At 43.6% G+C, this 27,919-nt stretch overlaps 1 protein-coding gene and 1 long non-coding RNA gene across 2 annotated transcripts in view; one reads left to right on the top strand and one right to left on the bottom strand.

Annotated features, from left to right (window-relative positions):
- Positions 1 to 542, bottom strand: part of LOC146009021 (uncharacterized) — a 148,675-nt gene extending 148,133 nt beyond the window's left edge. Inside the window, exon 1 of the long non-coding RNA XR_014444603.1 lies at positions 102 to 542. This is a non-coding gene — a long non-coding RNA (uncharacterized LOC146009021). The remainder of the gene's footprint in view (positions 1 to 101) is intronic.
- SIRT1 (sirtuin 1) lies at positions 366 to 26,720 on the top strand. Its single transcript, XM_083148990.1, has 9 exons — positions 366 to 768; positions 6,137 to 6,250; positions 9,892 to 10,133; positions 10,829 to 10,981; positions 15,697 to 15,844; positions 18,655 to 18,734; positions 19,102 to 19,288; positions 22,898 to 23,437; positions 25,534 to 26,720. Exons 1-9 carry the CDS (start codon positions 390 to 392, stop codon positions 25,830 to 25,832), a joined length of 2,142 nt encoding a protein of 713 aa, XP_083005116.1. The 5' UTR covers positions 366 to 389; the 3' UTR covers positions 25,833 to 26,720.
- Positions 26,721 to 27,919: the final 1,199 nt, after the last annotated feature.

The raw sequence follows: 27,919 nt of genomic DNA, 5'->3' as shown, positions 1-27,919 counted from the left end.
AAGTGCCGAAATCGGATGAAATCGTCCCAAAATCGTATAGTGTATGGGGGCCTTTACACGTTTGCATTTTGGTTGCACCTGTCACATCAGCATTGACATACCTAGGAGTGCATTGCAATAAGGAGTGTAGACGCACCAGTCCAATCTCTCTCCGGACTTGTGTCATTTTGTATGGGCCTGCGAACCAAAAGCCACAAGTCCGGTGATACTGTATGTGCGGCACAGCAGCACCGGGCACGGCGGAGAGCCGGTCGCACAGAGCCCTGCGTCTCGCTGCTGCTCCCTGCCGCTATTCCACGTGACAGCGTTTGTTATTGTTTACGTCACGAGGATGTGCCGCGATTGGCGGAGGACGCGTCACGTGGTGCGCCGCGCTCTCTCGCCGCTGCATGGGAGGCTCCTACTTCAGGCTGTGCGGGAAGATGGCGGACGAGGGGCGGCTGGCTCTCAGTCTCCCCGGCTCTCTCCCACCTCCGCCGGAGGAGGTAGATGACGGACAGCCCGTCGCTAAAAAGCAGCGACTAGATCTCACCCACGGCGGCTGCCCGGTCCCTGTGGAGGATGAGGCCCCGCCATCAGTGCCCGCACTCCGGGAAGAGGGAGAGGCCTCTGCAGAGCCAGCGATCAAATCCAGGACGCAGGGCAGCTCGTCTCATCCAGGCCTTCCCGCGGACAGGCGGCAGATGATGATGTACCTGGTACAGGGAGCTGAGGAAGAGGGGGAGGGAGCGGAGGAGCCTGCGGATGGAGGCGCTATGGAGTACGGAGGTGAGTGCCCCTTCCCCCCCAACCACCGTTCAGGGTGTTCGTTCCCGTGGAGGGCCCCGCACTGCTGCTCTGTATCCCCCTCACCCATCCCTCCTGCCAGAGGGCGTGTTTTGCACAGCTGCCGGCCGACTCATGTGCTGTCACCTGCGGGAGAGCGGCAGCATTGGCATCCCCCAGGCACAGCTGGGTTATTGCTGCTGGTGTCACTGCTTGCACACCATCCGCTTCTCTGGCTGTGCACCCAGCGTACGCTGAGCATGGAGACGAGATGTGTCCAACTGCGCTTCCTTCTGCCCTGCCCTGTTCAATCATGATTAGTAAATATCTCTCATACGTGAAACAATACATTTGTAGCTATGGATCTTCTCGGTTTGCTGCTTAAAGGGGCCTACACATGGGGTGATTTCAGGGCATTTTCTAAGCAATCTAAGAAAATGCCCCTACATCATTCCGTGTGTAGGGGTGTTAAAGATGTACGGCCCATGCTTCACTATCGCCTGGCCATTAATATCCAGCATGGATAAATCCTAGTTAATCGTCGTTTAGGACCAGTGTTATCACTGGCACACACTGGGCAAACTTGAGATTCATGATACTGATGTCATTATTGATACATTGTGAACATTAATCAGTGTGTATGCTCAATATCCTTAAACCAACTCACCCTCTGTCATCTGTATATGCTGCTCAATCTGAGAGTATCGTCAGAGCTTGTATGCATGGAGCAGAGGGTGAGTGACTTCACTGTCTCATATTGTAACCTATACTGGACAGTGTGTATGCACTAAATTGTTCCCTCACAGAACTCTGATACACATGGTGCCATTTTAATTCATCCCGACAGCGCACAGTGTTTTCCCTTTTTGGCACACGAGTGTTTCACATGCATGGAATACACAGTTTGTTGTTAGGACAAATGAAAATGGCTCCACCTGTATAGTTAACTATATTGGCAACCACAGGAATCACATATGTAGCCAGATATTTGTAGCCCTTATAGGATTTTATAAACAAAATAACTGGCTTTTATTTGGAGTTCTGGGAATTATCAAGTAAGTTTCCTGTACAATACAGTGGTTTGTTCCAGGTGTGGACCTTAGTTGGGCACTTTGTAATCATTGTAATAAGCTGGTTACTTGAGTACTATCACGGCTCCCACAATGGGCATCGTACAGGGAAAAATCGCATCGCATGCGATCTGATGCGATGTCATTTTTCACAGAAATTATGGACATGAGTTGAAATAATGTAAAATGCACCCAAAATGTCATTTTTCACACTACCACCCCCACTATCAACGCCAACCCGAAGCGTGGCGAGCGCAGTGGTACGTGTCCTACGACCTTTTCATACCCCCACTATCCACGTCGGCGTGGAGTTGAGAATAGAAAGTGTGGCGAGCGCACATGGATACCTGTGAAGCCCTCGCGGGCTCGCCACGCTTCGGGCTCGGTGGCTCGCTGCGCTCGCCACACTTTCTATTCTCAACTCCACGCCGATGTGGATAGTGGGGGTATGAAAAGGTCGTAGGACGCGTACCGCTGCCCCTCGCGGGCTCGCTGCGCTTCGGGTTGGCGTTGATAGTTGGGGTGGTACAGTGTGAAAAATGACAATTGGGGTGCATTTTACAGGATTTCAACTCGTGTCCATAATTTCTGTGAAAAATGACATCGCATCAGATCGCATGCGATCGCATGTGATTTTATAAAAAATGCATAAAAACACGGGAAAATCGCATCGCATGCCACTACATATGGCATGCCACTACATATGGCATGCGATGGGCGCCGTGAAAGTACATAAGCTGTAACAAAAAATTGTATTTTAAAACTTGTTCTAATGTCCTGAATGTGGAAAGGCCCTGCTGTACCATTTTTTCGTCTTTAATATGTAAGTACGTGTTGCTTTTTTTTTTTTTCTTTTGACTTTTTATATGTTGAATCAATTCAATTTACTATATGGAAATGGTATTGGACTTGTATAATTTTCTGTTAAAACACTTAAGGTTCCCCATACACTGTGGCAACTTCTTATCTTGTACTCAGCGAAGTCGCTAGTGATTCCCCCCTTGATCCACCCAGGACCTTTTGCATGCGATCCAAGCCTGCCTGGCTCAGAAGCAATCCAATAGATTGCTGGTGCGAGACTCAGGCTCCAGTGCAATACACCCGGGACCGTGCATCACATTGGACCTGCTGTTATTCACCTGCAATTTGGGCTTTTTTTTTTTTTTTTCTGTGATTGAACAAGTAAGTTTCGCTTATGCCTTAAGTTTAAGGTTCTTAAGGCATACAATCAATGCGATGGACCCGATTCTTTTAATCTCATGGATCTTATGCATCCATAAGATCCATGAGATAAAAAAATCCTGAGCCCCCAATAACCACTGGTAACGCCACCAGCACTATCAACGCCAACCCGAAGCGTGGCGAGCGCAGCGATCCCGCGAGGGGCGGCGGTACGCGTCCTCCGACCTTTTCATACCCCCACTATCCACGTCGCCGTGGAAAGCAGTACCCCAATTTTTTATATATATGCTGAGTCGAAATATAATTTCTCGATATAATCAATATACCACTAGCAACTCCCAATTTGGTTCATTATATTGTGTATATTCAATTAGTCGGATCATGCATTTGTTGGAATGGATCAGACAAGCCCTATTTAATGAGAAGCCAAATGGCCGTTCCTGTGTCCCATCCTGCTGCTGGAGGGGGCTACACTCACCGCCTGCAGGACAGAGAATGTTACCAGGAGAGAGGAACCTGGCCAGGGGACTCCCGTCAGTGCCGGGACCAGGTGAGCAGCAGTGGGAGGATGCCGGCAGGTGAGCAGCAGCAGTGGGAGGATGCCGGCAGGTGAGCAGCTCCTGCTCACCTGGTGCCATCCTCCCCGCCTCATCTTCTCAATCTGACCTTTTTTTTTTTTTTAACTGATTGAGATTGTCAGAAATGGGTCAAAACCTGTTGAATGTGGCCCTGTTTCTGACAAAAGCACGCAGATTGGCGCCCATAAAACTGAATAGGTTGAATCATGGATTTTAGATTTCTGATGAAATGGTAACTTATTGTGAGATCATAGACAAGTAAAAACTAAGATCTCCTGTGCTCATTTGTGTTGATCACATATTTATTTTTTAAAATAATTTATTTCTATTTTATGTTGCTAAAATTTTAACCTTTTAATGCATTGTTTAAAAATGTCATAAAAGAACTATCAGTCAATCCCTTTCAAGAATTGATAGGCCCTGTACTGTCACCACAACCACCGAGCCACTTGCTACAGCCTCCAAACCAGTCCATTGTTACACCCGTACTACATTTTGGAGGAAATTAAAAAAAAGTTTGTCTACATTAGAAATACTAGACTACGTGTCCTTGTCCAGTATGAATATATTATATGCTAATTGTACTCAGACCTGCAAATTCACTTTGGTTTAAGTTCCATAAGTAACACCTTAATGATGTGTGCTACTGTGGTTGACCTTTTCCAATCTAAATCCACCTTCTTTGTAAACTACTTGTTCTAATAAAAGGACAAGGGCCATTGATATCAATGCTTGCTGAAGGAAGCGAAAATAGAACCGGCAAAATGTGTATTTCTTGACAGCTGAAGGCATGCGATAGCTTCAAAGTAAAACTTAGGTGGGTGTGATATATATTACACCCACCTAAGCTTCTAAAGTTTGCAGCACATCGAGCGAGCGAACGGTAGATTTGCTGCTGAGGTCAGCATGTGTGCTCACTCTTCTGTTACCGTTGTTTTGTACTTTAATGTTACTTTTCCTCCGATTTGGGTCCAGGGTTTCTAAAGAGCCACATCATGTTATTTTATTAAGTAAATGCCATAGGCAGTGTGCTAGGGAACAGGGATAATTGTAAGCCTTCTATCTGTACTCCATCTCTACTTTCACATATGAAGATATAGTTTCCCATATGCAAAGGTTTTTTTTCTTGTTTGTTTGTTTGTTTGTTTGTTTGTTTGTGTGTGTGTGGTTTTTTTTTAAACAATGGTTTTCCATTTTCTGGGGAAAAAAATACACAATAACCTGGTCATGTTACAATAATAAGAGAAGACTACAAACAATAACAGAGTAAACAGAAGAAAATAAAACAATAATATGCATACAAATATTTGAAACTCCAGCAACGGATACATAAAGGGGCCTGTGACAAAGGAGGAAACAAGTGGGCAAAAAAAAAGGGATGAAAACTAGGGTAAATAAGGAAAACATAAGTGAAATGACTTTCCAAAAAGAAATGAACAATATAGATCAGGGAGAGGGAAGGATTGAAAGTGAAACCAATGGGACCATACTTTCTGAGATGTGGGTTTATTATTTTTAGAGAAAATGCTTATTTTTCGCAATAGTATTGTGCAGGCATGAGTATATTTATAGGCCAGTATTCAATGCTAAATTACACTATGTGCCCGGAGGGCTGAAGTATTCGCTGACAGCCCTCCCTACCTCTCACCCTATTCAACACCGCAGGGGCTCGCTGCCCCTGACAGCGAGTGGACGGCGACAGTGAGTGGAAGCCTCCCTGCCTGTGCCCAAATGTTTGTGTGTGTGTGTGTGGGGGGGGGTCGTCTCCCTGGGACACAGGCAGCAGAAGCTGCTCCCCGGGAGAGCTGGCAGGGGACGTGGGTAGGGAGCCGCTGCACTGGTCCCACTCCTGCATATGTAATGAGCAGGACCAGTGTGAAGTGAATAACTAATGGCTCCCTGCCCGTGAATGTGTGTAAAAAATAATATATATAATTTTTTTTTCATGTGCTGCATGCCCCGTCACAGAATAATTTTTTTATTTATTTTTTTTTTGTTATTTTTTACACCAAAAAAAAAAAATTCACTAAAGTAGCTATGACATTTGTCACAGGGAGACAATATGGGAAATGACTGAGTATAACACCCCAGATTATGGTATGGTTTATATAGCCATCACTGGTTACAGGTTCATACAGAAAACTTTTCAGCACTGGTTACGTAGGGGGTTATTCAATTTGGTATTCCGACTGTCGGAACGTCCTGACAGTCCCCAGGCCATTTTAGTTTCTCTTGACAGCCGGAATTTATTGATGCAGCTCTTGAGTGTCAGAAATTCGGAGGATTGGCAAAAACATACGGGGATTGTCGAAAAATGGCCCTCAATTCGACAATAAGCGGCAGTTTCCGACTTTAAAGATAGAAATAGGTTTATATATTAATTATTAGTCTCTATCCACAGCAAACAAATTGTTCATTTAATTTTCTAATCTGTGTTCATATCTTAAGTTTAAAATAATAAGTAGGTGGTTTTATTTTCGTGTGTCTGTGTTTATCTATCTAGTAAACCACCTGGAAATCTAATTTTATGTTCTTTTTCAGAGCGCATTCACCTAGATGATGACCTTGCTGGTGGCTTTAATTCATGTGACAGTGACGAAGATGATGGAGCTTCCCACGCCAGCTCCAGTGATTGGACTCCAAAACCCTGTATAGGTGATGACTTTCATACAGTGTTCTAGAATTGTACACGCAAGTTTCTATTCACATAATATATTTCTGTCACTTTACACATCCTTTCTGTACTATAAAGAGAATACATTCATGGTACTGTGCTTGTCTAGAGGACAATCAAATTAAGATGGAAATATGTGGATTAGTTTATTAAATGTCAAATGTCCTTCAAAAGTCTTTTGAAAGTGAAGTAAAAATGACTGTTCAAGTGATTCAAATGTAAAGACCCGCATGTGACAGTTACCTATGTCTGAGCTTTTTATATGTAGTTACAGTTTTGTACTACAGGACTTAATGTTCCATACCTTCCTTTTAGGCAATCAAGTACTTGGTCAGATTTCAAGAAATGTAGTGTTCCAAACCAAATACAGATGAAAATCATTTTCATAGTAACCTTCTGAAATTAGTTGCCCAATGACCTCACATTGGGGCAGATGTATTAAGCCTGAGGAAGAGAAAAAGGGGGGATAAAGCACCAGCCAATAAAATGTTTGAAAATGACAGTTGGGAGTTGATTGGTGCTTTATCTCCTTTCACTTTATCTCCAGTTTATCTCTTCTCCAGGTCTAATACATCTGCCCCATAGGCCTTTATTCTGGTTCAGATTCTTTCTCAAATGGACAAAACCATGTGCACTTCAGGTAGGGCAGATGTAACTTGTGCAGAGTTACATTTGGGTGAGTTGTATCGTTTTTGTGCAGGGTAAATACTGGCTGCTTTATTTTTACACTGCAATATAGATCTCACTTTCAAGTAAAACCCCACCCAAATCTAACTCTCTGCACAAGTAACATCTACCCCACCTGCAGTGCATATGGTTTTGTCCATTTGAGAAGGAATTTGCCTTTGTGAGTGAACCAGAATAAGGGCCATATTGTCCACTGCTGATAAGTAAGGAAGGCATACTGTTTTTACCTTTTTAGAAGGGCAAATATTTTGGTACTTGTTTCCTAGAACGGCCACAACGATTTAGATCGTTGTGGTCGTAAGATAAAAAATCGGATCGATCGCATCGCATGCGATTTGACCGATCCGACCGACCGATTTTTCACCCGATTTTTTTTTTTTTTTCACCTGATTATTTTCAATTGCCCCCCCAAATGTTACTAAGTGGGCTAGACCCCACGATAGACGTCAACCCGAAGCGTGGCGAGCGCAGCGAGCCCGCGAGGGGCGGCGGTGCGCGTCCTCCAACCTTTTCATTCCCCTACTATCCACTAGGGCGTGGAGTGAGAATAGAATAGTGTGGCGAGCGCAGCGAGCCACCGAGCCCGAAGCGTGGCGAGCGCACGCGTATAACTTCACAGGTATACGCGTCCCCTCGCGGGGCTCGCTGCGCTCGCCACGCTTCGGGCTCGGTGGCTCGCTGCGCTCGCCACACTATTCTATTCTCACTCCACGCCCTAGTGGATAGTAGGGGAATGAAAAGGTCGGAGGACGCGCACCGCCGCCCCTCGCGGGCTCGCTGCGCTCGCCACGCTTCGGGTTGACGTCTATCGTGGGGTCATGGCGGGCACATAAAAAAATGTGAAATGGGTCATATTGGCCCATTTCACCTTTTTTATCATTTTTCACTATGTGAGATGGACTTAATCAAGTCCATCTCATCTTGTGCCATTATAATGGCACAAGACCGACAAGATCCTCCCGATTTCAATGTTAAAAGATTTTTTAACATTGAAGTCTATGGAAAAATCGGGTCAATCGGTCGGTCGCATTGCGGCCGATTTTAATTGGTCGCGACCGACCGATTGACCCGATTTCTGTCAATCAAAGGGAAAAAATTGTAAAAAATCGGCCACATCGTGAGGATCGTGTCCCTTAATTAAGAGCCACGATCACTCACGATTGTGGCCGTTCTAGGAAACAAGTACCAATATTTTTATTTAAAATCTCTACAATACCCCTCATCTAAAATTTTCTCCTACAGAATTAAAATATGCCCTCCTCACTGGTCAGCAAACTGCACCGAGAGAGAACACTAATAACAGAACTCATGGCTTCATTTCAGATACAATAGGCTATTAATTGACCCTTCTCGAGGGGGGTATTCTTTGTCCAATGCATCCTCAAGTTGTTTTACGTCCTATGCTAAAGTAACATCCCATGGTTTCATCCCTCTGGCAAACACTTGGTTGTGCTCCCAGTGTGTGTGTTGGCTCATTCTCTTCCTTTATGCAGTTCTCACAGCTTTCTTTTTCCTACAGTTCCTGTTTTCTAGGTTGTGCTTACTCTGTGCACTAGTGTTTGGTATGGTTATTGAACATGTTTATGGCCTGGCTTTTATTTAGGGTTTCTGTTCTGGGATTATCTTACTTTCCTCAAACCAATTATTGAAGTCTAATCTTTTCTATAGGTTTAGGTCTACTGTTGCTAAGGGCGGACCGAGAACCAGGGAACTGTAAAGACTAAATCCTTTGTTACATATTCATGGATCTCTTATATATACGTTATTGGTAGCACATGCTTTACAATTAATTGCCAATTATATGCACCTTTTTTAGAGGCCGTCAGCGTAGCTTCCCTGTCAGAATCAGCGTAGTTCCCGCGGCCAGCGTAGTTAGCGTAGTCAGTCAGATGTAGCGTAGTGTTCCCGCGGCCGCTTAAGCGTCCCCGTCAGATCCAGCGTAGTCAGTCAGAAGCACTGATTGTACTGTAATGTGTTAAGTTGCTTTAATTCTTATTAACTAAAATCTAGTTACAAGTTAACACCTGTCGTCATTACGGTCTCAGATGTATGATATGGCAGGTGTGAATGTGTTCCTGAAACACCCCCACTATCCACGGCAGCCCGAAGTGTGGCAAACGCACACATTACGATCCTCCCAACTTTTTCATACCCCCACTATCCACCTTGGCGTGGAGATAATTTTATATATTGTGGCGAGCCACCAAGCCCGAAGCATGGCGAGCGGACGCCACGCTTCGGGCTGCCGTGGATAGTGGGGGTTTCAAATGGAGGCATTTGCCAGTATGTAACATGGAGCACTGGCAAATGCCTCCTTCATTATGAATGAGACGCACTTGCGTCCACACCCCCTCTTTGGACAGGAGATGCACGCGCTACAGAAACCCTAACCCTGTCAGCGGGGTTGCTCTACCCTGCCAAAATAGCTACTCAGACGCAGAAGCGTCTCATTACTGGAGCGTCTGAGATGCTCCTGCATCTCAAACAGATGGAGCACCTCTCTGCCGGTGCCACCATGCTCCCCTCTCCGCCAAATAGAGGGGATCATGCTGGTGCCGGCGGTGTGAGAGAGGCGCTGACTAGGCTTGCTGGGGACAGAGATGCAGTTCCCGGCAACTGTATGGTAGTTAGTTGTGTAGTTTCATGGCGGCAGCCTACGCTTATCACATAGCTTAGGCTGCCGCCATGTAACTACACAAGTAAGGCAGCCGTTGGGCTACGCTATTAGTGTAGCTTCAAATGTAGTTAAACTACACAAGTACCCACTTTTTGAGATGGAACATCAAAAGGGAAAAACTCTTGTCAGTGATCTGAATGGTGTAAAGAAAAAAAAGAAATGTTTGTTTAATTTGATATAATATAGTGTGTGTGTTTGTTTCTTCCTTCCTTCCAAGTGTGTTGCATGCTTATGAATACCTGCTATAATAAATTACAGGTCCTTACACATTCGTTCAGCGACACCTTATGATGGGTACAGATCCTAGGACCATATTGAAGGATCTACTTCCAGAATCCGTTGCACCACCAGATCTAGATGACATGACCCTATGGCAGATCGTAATAAACATACTCTCAGACCCACCAAAAAGGAAAAAACGCAAAGACATTAACACCATTGAGGACGCTGTGCGCCTTCTTCAACAAAGCAAAAAAATAATGGTCTTGACTGGAGCTGGGGTATGTTCTTAGTTGTTTTTTTATTATTATTATTTATACCGAATGCAAATATCTGTGGGAATAATGTGATGGCAAGTGCAATGTTCTACTGATCAGCATCCATGTCTCTTAGGTAGGAACGATTACTGGATCCATATGATTATGAGTCCGTCTAATATAATTTTCTTCTTTAGCCTAAAGCCGCACAATGCTTCAGTATGTAGCAGCAGTATGATCTGTGCATCCACCGTACTGCTATTTAACCTGTGTTCTGTTACTGTGTAAGAACGCTGGTTCTGTTTGTTTGGCTATTTGTAACCAGTCATTTCCTGTCTACTTGAAACTCCTTTTCGCTTCAATACAGTAGTAATCCCGATCTTTTTCAGATAATATAAATTCACGATCTTAAAAATGTTTAACATTGATGTTAATTTCCTTGATTGAAATATTTTGTCTGGGGACTTCCAGAGCTAAAATGCACTTTTAATCTACTGTACTTCTAGAATTCTATATTTTCCCATAGAATTCAGGCTGTATCAAGTGCAGTTTCATCTATACAGGTTTCCGAAATCTTGTTCTTTCAACACAAACTGACTATTATTTTGAGATGTTGCATTCTTATGTTGAGCATGCGATTTCCCTGTCTTTTGATTTATGTTACCTTTTTTATATGTTCTGCTACATCATTGTATTTTTCTCTTTCTCCAAAATTTTAGGTTTCAGTTTCCTGTGGAATACCAGATTTTCGATCGAGAGATGGAATTTATGCACGTCTTGCAGTGGATTTTCCAGACCTTCCAAATCCTCAAGCCATGTTTGATATTGAATATTTTAGAAAGGACCCACGACCATTCTTTAAATTTGCAAAGGTGAGTTTTGAGATCTTAGAAGATAGGTAATCAGACAGTGATTCTCAATTCTATCTGCAATGCATATTTCAAACTTCACCTTCCCAGTTAAGATGGAATTTCTGCATTCCTGCAGTAAAGGGGCCTACACACAGGGAGATATCACTGTGCGATGCAAGATCGTTAAGCACACAGTGCTGCACAACGATGTGCCTGCAATGTGTGCTGGGTGGTCTGTCAGGGCCAGTGTTCTCTGGTGAGAACACTGGCACTGACCAGCAATGTAACTAGATATATCCAGCATGCTGGATATTAATAGCCGGGCGATAGCGATGTGCGGGGCCACCTATTGTTATGGCCCCTACACATGGAGTGATATAGAAACATTTTCTAAGATCTACTGAGCTCACTTAGAAAATGCCCTGATCTTGCCTGTGTGTGTGGACCCCATTAGAATGGTTCTAAATTGGATTAAATAAAAAATTGGGAGTAGGGGTGCCAATCCCAGGGAATTATTATTATTTTTTCAATCCTGGGATACAAAAATGCTCAGTCCCATGATTGGCATCCCTAGTTAGCAGGTGCGTGTCCTCCGGGTGCAGGACAGCAGCAGAGGGGAGGGCAGGCACTGGGTGGCTGCACAGTGTGACTTCTTACTGTCACCGATGCGCCGGCTACGCGCCAGGGTCAGAAGCAGCCAGGCGATGTCTGAGCGGGTGCTCGGATGCTGCCCTGCATTAGACTGCACATGCGCAGACTGAAATACCGCATATTTTGGGGCCGTATCCAATACAATAATTTATTTTTTTTAAAAACAATCCTCTAACAAACCAGAGTACTGTATGCTGTGAATACAAAGTATTCATAGAGTAACGAGAAGTTGTCATAGAGCTATTGTAACATTTATGTCTGTTATCTTTATTCATGGGGTTAATTGAAACATTTATGTTTCCTATCTTTACTGATTAGATACTTACTGTGACCAACAATTGAACTTTGGCTCATTTACCATGAGATACTGTTGTCGCTGTACAACCATGTTTGCATTAGAGACTACCTTTATCTCCAATTTACCAATTTACTTTGGTTATGAATACCTGGTTTACATTATATATAGACATACATACATACATACATACATACATATTATTAATTTTATTTTTGTGATAATCATTGACAACTGATGAATTGACAATTGTGTTGTTTGCTGAATTACTGGGTGGTGGTCGGAATCTTGACTGTCAGTATACGTAAGTGGAAATCCCGACTTTTTGAGTTGGGATTCCGATCAACAGGACTATTCTCCCTCGAAGAGAACCATTTACAAATAAAACAGTTTGCACACCCCACTCCCTGTTGATGTAACTGTGGTTGGGGTTCCGATGTCTGTATATTGACACAGGTGGCGGGGGCGAGGGGGGGTTTGGGCATCCATCACTGTGCAGGGCAAAATTGCTAATGCTTTTATTTTATTTTTTGTGTATACATTACAAACTTCAAAAAAAGTTTTGCAGTTAACTTATTTTAAAATCAAATTAATGGGGCATACCAACGGCGTGATGTTTATGCTCTTTTCTAAGTGATCTGACTAGATTACTTAGAAAGTAAGCACAGATCGCTCCTTGTGTATGCCCCTGAGCGATGTGCGGTCAGTCACTATCGTCCACTAGTTAAGTGATTATTTTTGTACCTGCTGAGGTCCCAAAGGGGGAGGGGGAGAGAGAGAAATCCCTGAACATCTCAGTTTTGACAGTCTACAGCCCCTATGGCACATTTCTCTTGCCCAGTTTGGGTACAAGCAGTGAAAGGTAGGGTCACTGCTGACAGCTACTTTATGGTACTGAGGGAGCTACTTTATGGTACTGAGACGATGCAGTCAAAATCTATTGCTGAGCAAGTGACTACAAATCACTCTGTGTACAGAATGAGCAATGGCGATCTACATCATCCTGAACAACTACCCTGCCTTTTTGGTGGTTTTTTTTGGTACTTGTGCATTATCACGGCACCCGTCGCATCGCTTACCACTAATTAAGGTATGCGATGGACCCGATTTGAGGCTTTTCCCAGGATGAGTGTACAATTTTATATTATAATAGTATGCGATGCGACGCGATTTCAATGTTAAATGCCCACCCAGACCCGATGTGTTTTTTTGTTTTTTTTATAATTGTATCCCCACCCTGATGGGTAATGACAATGTTAAATGCCACCCCACTATCAACGCCAACCCGAAGCATGGCGAGCGCAGCGGTACGCGTCCTCCGACCTTTTCATACCCCCCACTATCCACATCGGTGTGGAGTTGATGTTATCTAGTGTGGCGAGCGCAGCGCGCCTGAAGCGTGGCGAGCGGACGCGCATTACTTCACAAGTATTACGCGCCCCCCTGCTGCGTTCGCCACGCTTTGAGCTCGCTGCACTCGCCACACTGTGTAAAATCAACTCCACACCGACGTGGATAGTGGGGGTATGAAAAGGTCGGAGGACGCGTACCGCTGCGCTTCGGTGTGGCGTTAACAATGGGGGGCATTTGAACATAGTCATTACCCATCAGGGTGGGTGTACAATGTAAAATCGGGTCTGGGGGGGTATTTAACATAGGAATCAGGCATCTGGGTGCCTGTACAATTAAAAATCAGGTATCATCGCATCGCATGCGATCATATGGCATGCAACGTGATTTTGTGGTTGTACAATGCCCTGCGATGGAAGTCGGGGGCGTCGTGATAATACACAAGTACCTTTTTTTTTTTGCTTAAGTAAAATTGCTTAGCACACACCGCTGCACGTGTATGGGCACTCTGTGGGCAATCTAGACACTAAGAAATAGACTACACTGCATAGCTGTGTGTATGTCCATTAAAAGTATGGGGACTTGCTTAGTTTCACGGCAGCTGATATATCGGATGCGATATCGGCTAATATATCAGCCGATCCGATTATTTTTATTTTTTTCATAACCCCACTATCCACTACGCATGGAGTTGATTTTATATAGTGTGGTGAGCGCAGTAATCCTACTGCGGGGCACGCTAATATAAATAAATAAATATATATATATATATATATATATAATTTCAACTCCATGCGTAGTAGATAGTGGGGTTAAGAACAGGTAAAAAATTGCATCGGATATATCGGCCGCTGTGAAACTAAACAAGTACCAAGTATGTTCTAATATCCCTGAACAGGATAATGATTAGCCCATCTGTACCAATTGCACCTCCAATACCTTAAATTACACTCTCTGGAAAGCATTCTGTTTATTTTACTAAACGGAATCTGTGTATATAGACAGTTTAACTATGCCAGTTAAAGGTTATTCAACCTGTGCCGATTTTTCCGACCATCACAAAATCTGCACTTTACCTAATTCAAGTGCCGATTTTTCGACTGGCAGAAAACACATGGATTTGCGAATTACTCACCAATCCACGTGTTTTATATTTTTAGTCGACAATGCATCAGTTTCCTACTATTTTCTGTTGATGCAGATGTATTGAAGTCAAAATTTCATCGGCAGAAAAACTTCCTCATTGAATAAGTATGTCCGGAATTTTTTGCCAAATTTGATGAAATCCTTTTCCTTGTGTGCAGCATAAAAGTCTTATTTCTTTCTCTCTGCGAATAGTGTACAGGATTAAGAGGGGAAGATATGCATTTACAGTGTGACAGGATTATCATAATACAAAGGTCTTGCATAATGTGAACTTTTCAGTGTAAATGAGAAGAGTGAAATGCTTAATAGTGATATTGGTAAAGATCATGCCATATGAATAGCTAATATTATGGGCCCAACCACATCTGTGACCTCTTCAAGGTTCTTAGGGGGGTATTCAATGTGAGGGTCACGGCAGTCGAGCTTACTCGACCGCTGTGACCCAGTCCCATTCTATCAGCTCGACTGAGAACATGCAGGCGGGATTCAATTTCCCGCCTGCCAGGGAGCGAGCAGGGGGCGTGGCCGGGAAGAGGCGAGCTGCAGCTAGTCACTTCCCTGCCGTTCTCGGCAGAACGAGCCCGACAGCTTGTGTCGGGGAAGACAGCATTGAATAGGGCCGGGCGGGCATCTCCCCGACGGGAGATGGTTGCCGGTGATTGAATATCCCCTTTAGCCTGATGCCATGGAACGCACATGGGTTAAAGATGATAGGCGTTGACCCTACCTTTCACTGTTTGTACCCAAACTGGGCAAGAGAAATGTGCCCTACGGACTGTTGACTGTGAAAACCAAGATTCCCCCCCTCCCTTCGAGACCTCAGCAGGTACAAAAATAATCCTTGCCGATAAGTGCCATCAGCTGGCTGACTAAACAATTAGCACCGGGTAATCAAAGCCCTTAAATAAATGGGGAGTGGGAATCTTATAACCCCGATAATTTTTTGGGTGCAAAATACTAGAAATTTTTTTTTTTTTTTTTTTTTCATGATTATCTTTTATTTCCAAGCAATTTATTTGGAGCTTGTATTTTGTACCTGAAAAGTTTTGCTGCCCGTTTTATAAAAATGCTAATTATCAGGGATTTTTTTTTTTCTGAACCTGCTGAGACCCCAAGAAAAACGATCTCCCAACCATCCACAATTATAGACCACCATAACAATTCAGCATTTGTAAACCTAATCCTGTAATGTTACCAATGCACAAGCCAAATTTACCTATGTATTCACAGAGAAATGAACTATATTATAATGTATACAAATTCATAATATATATATTTTTTTCCCTCCTTCAAGGAAATCTTTCCTGGCCAATTCCAACCATCTCTCTGCCACAAATTTATCGCCATGTTGGACAAAGAGGGAAAATTGCTTAGGAATTATACTCAGAATATAGATACACTGGAACAAGTCGCAGGAATTCAAAGAATTATACAGTGCCACGGTGAGTTTGATTTCGTACATTTTATAAAACCTATGCGTTTGAAATCTGCAGTAGATTAGCATAATAAACCCTCTTTTGCCCCCCTCATATACTTGACCGTACAGGTTGCGTATCCCTTATCCAAATATCTGTTATCCAAATTATTCCAAAAACCATAGTTTTCAGTATGTATGTTTTTTATTTTTTTTTTATTTTTTATTGAAACCTACTGAGGACATCTGTAACTGGCACTGAATATGTGAAAGAAAATTATTGCTTGGCATTCACATTCAGTCTGAGAGAGTACACTCTTTGTTTCATGCACAAATAAAATAGATTTGTGTGTATTTCGTGTGTTTGGTGTAGTTATACAACAGACACCTCCGTGTCTCGGGAGGACTCTGGTGCCTGGGGGCTCTAGAGGTGCTGCGCCAGTGGTGCGCACCTATTTCAGATTTGTGGTATGCCCGGAAATTTTCCGGCACAGCCCGCTGCGGCAGCGCAGCCGAGCCCGGAAAATTTCCGGGCATACCACTCAAGGGGTTAATAAGTGACTTGTGCCATTTTCTTCACCATTCTCGCCAAGCATTGGGGTCTCGCCAATACGCTTTGATAAACTGTAAGCAGGTTTATTTTTTTCGACCTGCTATATTGCAGCTATCCAATTTCTCACATGCAATAATTATCCATAGGGCTTATGCGAATTTCTCTTCACTAACTCTGTACAGCTGAATGGGTTAGGACCATTCCGATTTTTGGTGGTAAAAATTTAGAGACTTTGTCCAAAACTCCTTGGCTACCCCCTTTAATGACTAATTAGGCACTGAGGTTTTTAATTAACCAATTATAGATATCCGTTTTGGGGAGAGAGTGCAAAGTGATGGCAAAGAGGGGTACAATGTGTGGGGCAGGTTTATTGAGGTGCTCGAGTATGACAAGTGTTTTTAGACTTGCAGGTGGGAGAAATCTTGGTACTTGTTTCCTAGCACGGCCACACCGATTAAGATCGGGGTGGTCGTGCTGAAAAAAATCGGGTCGATCGCATCGCATGCGATTTGGTCGCATGCGATGCGATCGACGCGACCGACCGATTTTTGACCCGATTTTTTTCATTGAATCCAATGTAAATTGGGTCCCTGGGACCCAATTTTACATTGGATTCAATGAAAAAAATTCCCAACCCCCCCAAATTGAAGCGCGTAAACAGCAGCCCACGATAGACGCCAACCCGAAGCGTGGCGAGCGCAGCGAGCCCGCGAGGGGCGGCGGTATGCGTCCTCCGACCTTTTCATGCCCTACTATCCACTAGGGCGTGGAGTGAGAATAGAATAGTGTGGCGAGCGCAGCGAGCCACCGAGCCCGAAGCGTGGCGAGCGCACGCGGATACCTTCACAGGTAAACGCGTCCCTTCGCGGGCTTCACAGGTGTCGGCGTCGCCACGGACACCTGTGAAGCCCGCAAGGGGACGCGTATAACTGAAGGTATCCGCGTCCCCTCGCGGGCCTCGCTGCGCTCGCCACGCTTCGGGCTCGGTGGCTCGCTGCGCTCGCCACACTATTCTATTCTCACTCCACGCCCTAGTGGATAGTAGGGCATGAAAAGGTCGGAGGACGCGTACCGCCGCCCCTCGCGGGCTCGCTGCGCTCGCCACGCTTCGGGTTGGCGTCTATCGTGGGGCGACGACGGGGACATCTATAATGTGAAATGGGTCATATGGACCCATTTCACATTTTTTTACATTTTTACACCATTTCAATGTTACAATTTTTTTTAACATTGAATCCTATGCAAAAATCGGGGGCATCGCGTCGGGACCAATGTTAATGGTCCCGACCGACGCGATGCCCCCGATATTTTACCTTTCAGACAAGATTTCAATGTTAAAATATTTTTTAACATTGAAGTCTATGGAAATATCGGGGGCATCGCGTCGGTCGCGTCGGGACCAATGTTAATGGTCCCGACCGACGCGATGCCCCCGATATTTTATCCTAGCCGGCAAAATGGACCTGATTTCAAAAGAAATCGGGTCCATCGTGGGTAATCGTGTCCCTTAAGTAAGGGACACGATTACTCACGATTGTGGCCGTGCTAGGAAACAAGTACCGAAATCTTTTTTTTTTTTTTAAAGTGCCTTTTAATTGAATCAAATGGGTGATGCACAGGACAGCTACACAACTTTAAACCGACATACAAAATAGCAAGGTTTTAGTGGGTCTTAAGTTAGGGTAAGACGTGGCTACTAAGAAATTAAGTCTTCATATAACAATTTCTTTACAGACCAGTTTTAAAGGAAAGAAAATGTAAAAAAATGTGATGCACGTGTTTTTTTATGTTCACTTTCTAAAGAATCGCCAAATATATACTTCTGTTCCTTTTCCCCACATTTATTTTGCACAGAAATAATTTTCTTTTATTCTTGTGTTGCAAAATGCATATTATAGCCATTTAACAGTTTGAAGTCCTCAATCTCTTTATTTTCCCTCTAATATACTTCTAAACTGTTGTTCTATGTTACTTTGCCATTGGGGTGGACAGGCTAGTCTCCATATTTTCACCGGCACTTTTCCACTGGTCAGCACATAACATGTCAACTGTTTAGGTATTTTCTAATAAGATGTTGATACTGGAGCGTTGTATACCTTTTTTTGATAAGTTTTTCTGTTTAGTTTGTTTTGGGGGTTTTGCACCCCCCAATCCCATTGACTGGGTAATGACGTGGACAGCTGATTGAGAAATATGAATGAAACCGGGCACTATATTTATTGATTAATGCTTTTTTCAATTATCAGTTTGGATTTCAAACCCTTTTTTTTTTTTTCTTCCAATAGGATCCTTTGCCATGGCGTCCTGCCTAATATGTAAACATAAAGTTGACTGTGAAGCTGTCAGAGAGGACATATTTGATCAGGTATATTGTTTGTTTCATGTATGTGCTAGTTGATTGCAAGGACACATAGATGTCCACTTAGTTATCCACAATGATTGAATACGTCTCGTACCCCACTGAGCCTCAGTGTGGGCTAAAATACCACATGATTTATAGTACAATAGGTCACCGGCAATCAGCTAGTGTGTATCCACAGGGTCCTGCTGCGGAGTCTGTGTTCAGCCGAACACCACTGGCACCAGCAAGCAGCTCTCCTCTCCTACACGTCCGGATAGTCAATGCGTCTGTTGGGTGTCGCCCAAACCTATATATATCTATCCTCATTTACCATTTCTATTGCTTTAGGAAAAGGTCAACTGTCTAATGAATGCTTTTCCCCCACATATAGATTGTTCCACGATGTCCGCGGTGTCCAGCAGATGAGCCGCTCGCCATTATGAAGCCTGATATTGTTTTCTTTGGGGAGAATTTACCAGAGCAGTTCCACAGAGCAATGAAGTATGACAAGGATGAGGTTGATCTTCTTATTGTTATTGGTTCCTCATTGAAAGTGAGACCAGTTGCTTTAATACCAAGTAAGTCGTTAAAATTAATAAATATCTGTAAACTTTGACTCTGGAGGTGTCTTTCATATTAGTGACTGATATAAACGTCTTGATGTTAAAATAGAAGGAAGAAGACAACAAGTTCTCAACTGGTAGGCGCTAGATGTAGAGCTGATTTGTCAAGCAGCATCACTCACCACATAAACACAAGGTCATTTGGTATAGATTTATCTGCTAATTATCAGAATGTGCAGTTTAAGAAAAACCTATATCTCTCAAAGTAACAAAGTGGCACTTGGAGTCTTTTAGCAGGTAAAAGACTGGACTCTTTATTTGGAATAAAGTCCGTGATCTATGTTTCGGGGTTCGCCGAACCCGTCAGGATGTGCGGTGTGGTCGACGAACCCCGAAACGTAGATCACGGACTTTATTCCAAATAAAGAGTCCAGTCTTTTACCTGCTACAAGACTCCAAGTGCCACTTCGTTACTTTGTTACATTTGGGAGGATCAACAACCTCACCACCTAAGGAGGCACAGGAGCAGTTCCTTTGGTACTCTTTACCTAGAACGGCGCCCGCGATTGGCATCGCGGGCGTCGGGGGTAAAAAATCGCGGGCATCGCGGGTACATAAAAACCGGGTGCGACGCGATGCCCGCGATTTTCCCATAGGGATCAATGTTAAAACTGTGATTGGACGCGATTTTACTGTTAAATGCCTCAATGCCCGCGATTTGGCCATAGGAAACAATGTTAAATGGGCCACAGAGCCCTAATAGTGCCCTTGAACTGTGAAATGGCCCCCACAATTGTTAACGCCACCCCACGATCAACGTCAACCCGAAGCGTGGCGAGCGCAGCGGTACGCGTCCTCCGACATTTTCATACCCCCACTATCCACGTCGGTGTGGAGTTGAGAATAGAATAGTGTGGCAAGCCACCGAGCCCGAAGCGTGGCGAGCGGACGCCGATACCTTCACAGGTAAACTCGTCCCTTCGTGGGCTTCACAGGTGTCCGCGTCGCCATGGACACCTGGGAAGCCCGCGAGGGGACGCGTATAACTGTGAAGGTATCCGCGTCCCCTCGCGGGGCTCGCTTCGGGCTCGGTGGCTTGCTGCGCTCGCCACACTATTCTATTCTCAACTCCACGCCGACGTGGATAGTGGGGGTATGAAAAGGTCGGAGGACGCGTACCGCTGCGCTCGCCACGCTTCGGGTTGACGTTGATCGTGGGGTGCCGTTAACAATTGTGGGGGCCATTTCAGAGTTCAAGGGCACTATTAGGGCTCTGTGGCCCATTTAACATTGTTTCCTATGTAAAAATCGCGGGCATTGAGGCATTGAACACTAAAATCGCGTCCAATCACACTTTTAACATTGATCCCTATAGGAAATCGCGGGCATCGCACCCGTTTTTTAGTGCATTCGATGGTCGCCGTTCTAGGTAAAGAGTACCGTTCCTTTACTGCAAGGCTCGCAGCCCTAAGTGCTGAGTGACGGGTCCATCCCTTAATAAATAAAAATAGAGATAGAGATATATATATCTCAAAATTTGATAAAATTAGGTGTTACACGTTTTTAAGATAAAACTCAGCCATGAATTTCCTTTGCCCAGATAAAGTTAGTGTGTCCGGCCGTATATGCTGCTCAGGTGGAGTCTGGTATTGGGAAACTTCTAGGAGTTAAACCAGTGTATAGAATGGGCTACAGCCCCACTTATTAGCCCTATATATTGTGTTCTGTCTCTTCCATAAGGAATGGTTCCTATTGGGACGAAAATTATCCTGTTACTAATTCTTCATTTCAGAAATATAAAAAAAAACTCCATATACAAGACTTGTGTTTTTGTATATTTACTCCTATCGGTGCCCACCCGTCAATGACATGTTGGGTACACACTAGACCAGGGGTGACCAACCAGTCCTAAGGGAAAGGACCTAACTATATCTGTAGTGAAGTTGTCTGCAAAGAGGTCTGTGACATCAGCTTCCACCTCCATCAGTCTGATTCTTTCGCACAGGCAGAGTAGGTTCTGGGTTACGCTCAGATTCGATGGTGAGTGAGGTGGGGATGGATTGCAGCTAGATCCCAGTTGGAGTGATTTTCACAAGCCTTTTGCAGTCTTGCGTAAGGTGGGATTTCACTCTGTCTGGGCAGTGGTTATCTGCTAAATTACCAGTTTAAACCCCACAATACATTTAAAAGGCCACGTTCACCCCCTTCTTTGCCATCACAGAGTTCTGGACCTGGAGACTGCATCCACGACCGCATCCTCCATGTGGACACCTTGAGCATGAAGGAGAGCATGCTCCTCCTAGATACAAAGCCTCCTCTGAACAGCTGCACGCCTGTCAGAGGAGGCAGGCTAATCCGTGCCTGAGCCGCATCACAACAAAGAAACACGGGTTAACCACCACTGCACTAGAAGGTTCACGATGACGGCCAGTGATGTCTTCCACACTCCAATCCGTACACAGTCACTGACGATATTGTTAGATTGAGCTGTATATACAGATGGCGGGGCTTTGTTAACGACCAACAGGAATGTGTTTCGTTAATGATATTGACTGTACAATAAATCAGCAGTGTGTATCCAGCTATACATGCGTAATTACTGTTCCAGGAGTTAGGAAATTCATGCTAATCCCATTTTTCCCCGCACTCAAGTGCTAAGGAGGGAATTGCAGCTCTATAACTGTCTGGTCCCGGCGTCGGCTTATTCCATCAGAGCCACACCGGTTGTTAGCGGACTAGTGCCTACCAACTAAAGGTGCCCATACACTAGTTAGATTTATCGTCCGATCTGGCTGGTTGGAACAAAAACATGGCTATGGGTGAGTGACAGTTTGGCAGTTTTCCAGCCAGGTTTTTGTTCCAAACAGCCAGATCTGAAGATAAATCTGTGTGTGTATGGCCACCTTTAGCGGTATTGTCTGCTCCCGGCGCCAGCTCTCCTCCAACAGAGCTACATCGGTAGTAGCGGACAGCTTCACATCATTACCGCGTCACCTTCCTTCTGCTCAGGGCACACATCTGATAGATTACATCTATCCTCTCCAGCAGGACGCTGTGCGCGTTAGAGACGGGCAAGTCACCTTACCACTAATACCATCAACGGTTCATTATCGAACAAGCCCAAAACCTGTAATGGTTTACAACATCTAAGGAGCTTCTTCCCATTTATTCTACTAATTGGAGAGAGACAATTTTGCAACATAAAATCTATTTGAAACTCCCCACTTCCAATTGGACAGAGTGTTCTACTTGATACAAAGTGGGTGAGAGCATTAAAGGGTACCATATAAATTTATCAACTGACATTAAATTAGGGAAGTAATTCATAATTGTGTGGTGATTGTCTGATGTTATTAATTATTTGTTATGAGTGTAATTCTCATTTGTATAAAGGTTTTTTTTTTTTTTTTTTTTTTTTAATGTATAAATATCTTTAAAATTATTTTTATATTTTATACATTTATTAAATAGATCAAAACGGTGCGCTCTCAATTGTATAGTAATCCCATTTTTTCTTTTGCTGTAATGTTGTAATGTTTTTATTTTGAGGTTTAGTTCAACATTTTAAGTAACCTAACGTTAGTCTGTATAGCTACTATAAGTCCAAATCATTTTCTCTCCTAGGTTCAATACCACATGAAGTGCCTCAAATTTTAATTAATCGGGAGCCATTGCCTCACCTACATTTTGATATTGAACTTCTTGGAGATTGCGATGTTATTATTAATGAGTTGTGTCAGAGGCTGGAAGGAAAGTATGCAGAATTTTGTTCAAATTCCCTGAAACTCTCACAAATCACAGAAAGACCTCCTCGACCAATCAGAGTTCTTTCCATCTTGCCAGAACCTATATCAGCTAAACCCTTACAAACTGGTCCAGATTCATTTGCTGAGGACAGGATGCCTCACCCAGAACTGCCACTGACTCCACCACTTGAGGACTGCCAGTCTTCTGAAAGTGACACTGAACTATTTCACAACTGTGCAGGAAAAATGGCTGTATTTAAAGCTGATGGTAGGGCTGTTATTACACAGCTAGAGCCTTCAGAACCGGTCAATGAGACATCAGTCCTCAATGGCGAAGAGAAAGAGAGCAGTATTCATCCATCCAAGACATGTTTGGCCAACAAACTATCAAAGGAGCAGATAAGCAAGTGTTTAGAGGGTAAGTGTATTGAATTGTGGCACTCACTGCTTTTCTTTTGAATTAAAAAATAAAAAAATTCTGAAAACATATTCTCCAGGTGCAGGGGTGTCAAACCCTTTATCTAATGTGTGTGGTGCAGACTTTTGGGCCCTACACGGGCTGACTTTCAGTCATTTTCTGAGCGATTTTACTAAATTGCTTAGAAAATGCCTGAAAAAGCATTAGATCTAAATGCGCAAATCGATTTTAAATGCGTGGCCCCGCTGGTCTGAATCCGGCAGCGATTAATAACCTGCACGCAGGTTATTAATCGGTCGGGGCCAGTGTTCTGAATGGAGAACACTGACACTTCGCTCAGCACACAGCCCTCTGTAGCGCTGTGAGAGACTGAGTGTTCTGGGTGATGTAGCTTTGCTTAGAAAGCTTGTCGGCCCTTGTGTGTAGTGCCCATTACTCCATGTGCCTTGTTACCATTTGCTGTTATTAGCTACAGTGAGTAATTCTACCCTCCACATATTAATTGTTCTGCTATGTATTACTACTTAATTGTGTTGCTTACCTTTTTGATGCAATATAATTGAAATATAACAAGTTTAACATTACTTTAGACAACAAAACAAGGGATTTGCAAATACACAAGTTCTCAAAAAGTTTTTCCACTTCTAGGATAATTATGAGTGACGCACTTGAAATCGTTTGCTGGAAATAAGCTTCTCCGTAGCCAGTTTTATGATAGCCTTCCAAATGAAGTGACCATCACTGTCTGGTACCAGACACTGGTGTATATGCACAATATAATACATGTCTTTCCTAGGAAATATATAACTGACTCACAGCATGCAGGTTACAGTAGTGGCTGTATAATTCATGTTGCACAACCTTGATTTTGTTCTTTCTTTATTTAGTTCCTTTTATGTTAAGTTATACATGCATGTGTTCTATCTAGTATAACTTTCCACATTAACCATTGAGTGCCAACATCTGAGAGATGGGCAAAAATATCTGCTAAAAATGCCAGCGTCACTCACATTTGTTATGCAAATTCAAATCTAAAAAATGTTTTGTAAAAATAGATTAGATTTCCTATAGATTGTAAATTAGGTCATAATGATGAATACAAATGTTTGCTTGGCAATTTTCACACCAATGTTGGCAAATTCACTTGGCACTCAAGGGGTCAAAAATGACTTTTGCAGTGTAAATGATAGCCCGTTTAAAAGAACTGGGGTACTTGTGGATTATCACGGCTCCCATCGCATGCCATATATAGTGGCATGCGATGGGATGCGATTTTTGCCGGGTTTTTTTTTACGTTTTTTGACAAAATCGCATCGCATGCGATTTTTAACAGAAAAGCATCCAAATGCATTGAAATTTGTATGAAACATGTTCAATGGCCCCCAAATGGCATTTTTGAGGCTGTACCACCCCCACTATCAACGCGAACCCGAAGCGCAGCGAGCCCGCGAGGGGCGGCGGTACGCGTCCTACGACCTTTTCATACCCCCACTATCCATGTCGGTGTGGAGTTGAGAATAGAAAATGTGGCGAGCGCAGCGAGGGGACGCGGACACCTGTGAAGCCCACGAGGGGACGCGGATACCTGTGAAGGTATCCGCGGGGCTCGCCACGCTTCGGGCTCGCTGTGCTCGCCACACTTTCTATTCTCAACTCCACGCCGACATGGATAGTGGGGGTATGAAAAGGTCGTAGGACGCGTACTGCCGCCCCTCGCAGTCTCGCTGCGCTCGCCATGCTTCGGGTTCACGTTGATAGTGGGGGTGGTACAGCCTCAAAAATGCCATTTGGGGGCCATTGAACATGTTTCATACAAATTTCAATGCATTTGGATGCTTTTCTGTTAAAAATCGCATGCAATGCGATTTTTTTCATGTGCGATGCCCATCGTGGGAGCCGTGATACTCCAAGTACCAGAACTGGAGATTTCTTACCAAATCTCTCACTTTCTTATTCTCACCCTTTTGCATTTCACCCTGTATGTCAATAGAAAAAATAACTATGATCCATGTTATTGCTGAGCAGAGCCAATGTGCACCTGAATTATATGTAGTTTCATTCTTACACTTTTTTTTTTTTCCCTCCATTTATTTCAGACACCCAGTATCTATTTTTGTCCCCAAATCGTTATATTTTTCATGGCGCAGAGGTTTTTTCTGATTCTGATGATGACCTGTCCTCTAGTTCCTGTGGAACAAATAGCAACAGCGAATCTTTGCAGAGTCCAAGCTTACAGGAACCTATAGAAGATGACAGCGAGAATGAAGATTTCTACCATATTAAATACGACCATGACTCGGACACAGAAAATAGGGTAGGCTTTGAGGAAGAATCCGAAGAAGTTGTACTATATGAAAATGATGAGGTTTTAGGTAATGACAGTGCAAAGTTATAATAGAGACATTGCCTTTAAAATCCACTAAACACCAGCATTAAGAATTTATACCTGGACATAAAAAGCATGTGAATACGTGGACTCCAGCATGCAAACAGACTGTATTTAAATCTTCTAAAACCCTGCAAAGTAAATGGTCATAGGAATCCCTCCTTTTTTTTTTTTTTGGATTTTGTTTTATAAAGAAAAATTTGTATTCACACTAAACCATTCTGTAATTATTTTTGTATCTTGTCCGCTTTCTCTGTTTTTGCTTAGTGGTGAAAATTCTGATGCAGTATTGTGGTCAATAATTTATGTATTAAGTAGTTATTGTTTCAATTGGGAAAATAAATCTTCTAAAGGATATTTAAGTGTAGGATTTAAGTTAATGGAACAGCTAAAATAGGCCAAAGACCAGGTGTTTTTTGCTTTATTTTATTTTTAATTTGTTTTCATAATAACATAGTTTTACACCTTCTATTCTTTTTTTTTTTTTTTATCTGACAAATTAACATTTTCTAGGAAACTGTTATTCATGAAGTACATTAATTTTGACAGTGTTTTCAGGGGTTTTTTGTTTAATTATCTAGAATATTAGAATTTTCTGCCTTTTTTAAATAACTAATAAAAACATGTATGCATAGGTATACATAATACCAGTAAAACTGAAGCTTGGCTTTCTGCGTAAATGCACCTGTTCCCTCAATATTCATGTGATGCCGCTTTTTTTTTTGTTCTATGTTTAAATTGCAGCGTGTACAGTTTCTGTTCAGAAAACGTGCCTAATTTATTTTCTTTTGGTCTACATTGTTTTGTATGGGTGGGGAGAGCTGTGTCCCTCTTGTAGAATTTGTTTCAAAATGTAATTTCAATAAAAAAAATTCTATCCTATTAATATGCAAATTATCTCTGTAATGTGTGATCTTCATTTGCATATCGGTTTTGTAGGCTCTTCATTTTGGAATATACTTGTCTGTTTTATGACACCAATGTCAAAGTTTTATCATATATATGTCTGTGAAGAGGGTTTTTATATTATGTGTGTTCCTCGTGCTGTATATGGTTTTAAATGTGGTCACCGCAACTCACCATTGGCCTGATTCAGAGGTGGACACTAGGGGCGTCTTTCATCTGCCATTTCTGTACCAAGATACAACATCAAAGTTCAACTTCTGAGAAACTCTATGGCAGGCATGTCCAAAGTCAGGCCCGGGGGCCAAATGCGGTCCGTGCTGTCATTTCAAGCGGCCCACAGCTGGAAGCGGGCAGAGCATCAGATATGGGAAGCACAGGACACTAAAGGTGGGGCCCCAGCGAGCGCGCCTTTACCTTGCTGTCTGCTGCAGTGAGGAGGTGCCGGCCGCCACAGTGAGATGTGTTTGGCGTCCTACCCCTACTGCTGCAATCGTATATCGCCCTACTCCACAATCACAGTGACAGCAGTGTTTGGGGAGGGGGTGCAGCAAGGGGGAAGCTTGCTCCCGTAACATGCAGAGCGGAGGAGGGCAGCAGAAGGAGCCCCAGCATCTCCTGTCCTTGCAGTGCCTGCTTTGCCTCTCCTTCCTCTGGCTAACACAAGGGACTGGGAAACATACAGAGAAGGGAGGGGGCAGAGTGGGGGACATACAGTGAAGGAGGGTCAGGCTGGGGGCCATTCAGAGACGGGGGAGCAGGGGCAGCCTGGGGGACATACAGTGAATGGGGGCAGAGTGAGGTACATAGTGAATGGGAGTCATACAGTGAAGGAAGGGCAGGCTTGGGGACATACAATGAATGGATGCACTGATGGACATTAAGAGAAGGGAGGCAGGTCGGGGACAGAGTGAATGGGGGACATACAGTGAAGGAGGGGCAGGCTGGGGGACATACAGTGAATGGGGGCAGGCTGAGGGGCCATTCTGATGTGATTAATGATTCAAAGAATGTCAGGCTGAATGGTCATCCCCCACACATTTACACTTCACCAAATCTGGCCCTTGTCGCAAAAAGTTTGGACACCCTTGCGATATGATGTCAGTCGGTACTAATTGGCCAAGTCCATTGCAACTACATACACATGCTCAGTTGCTGGTGGAAGCAGGACAGCAAAACACTTGCATCTGCTT

Source organism: Crinia signifera, chromosome 6 (assembly GCF_055691185.1).
Source record: "Crinia signifera chromosome 6, ASM5569118v1, whole genome shotgun sequence".
Lineage (NCBI taxonomy): Eukaryota > Metazoa > Chordata > Amphibia > Anura > Myobatrachidae > Crinia > Crinia signifera.
Note: the sequence above shows the minus strand (reverse complement) of the source record. Positions and strands in the feature narration are given on the sequence as shown.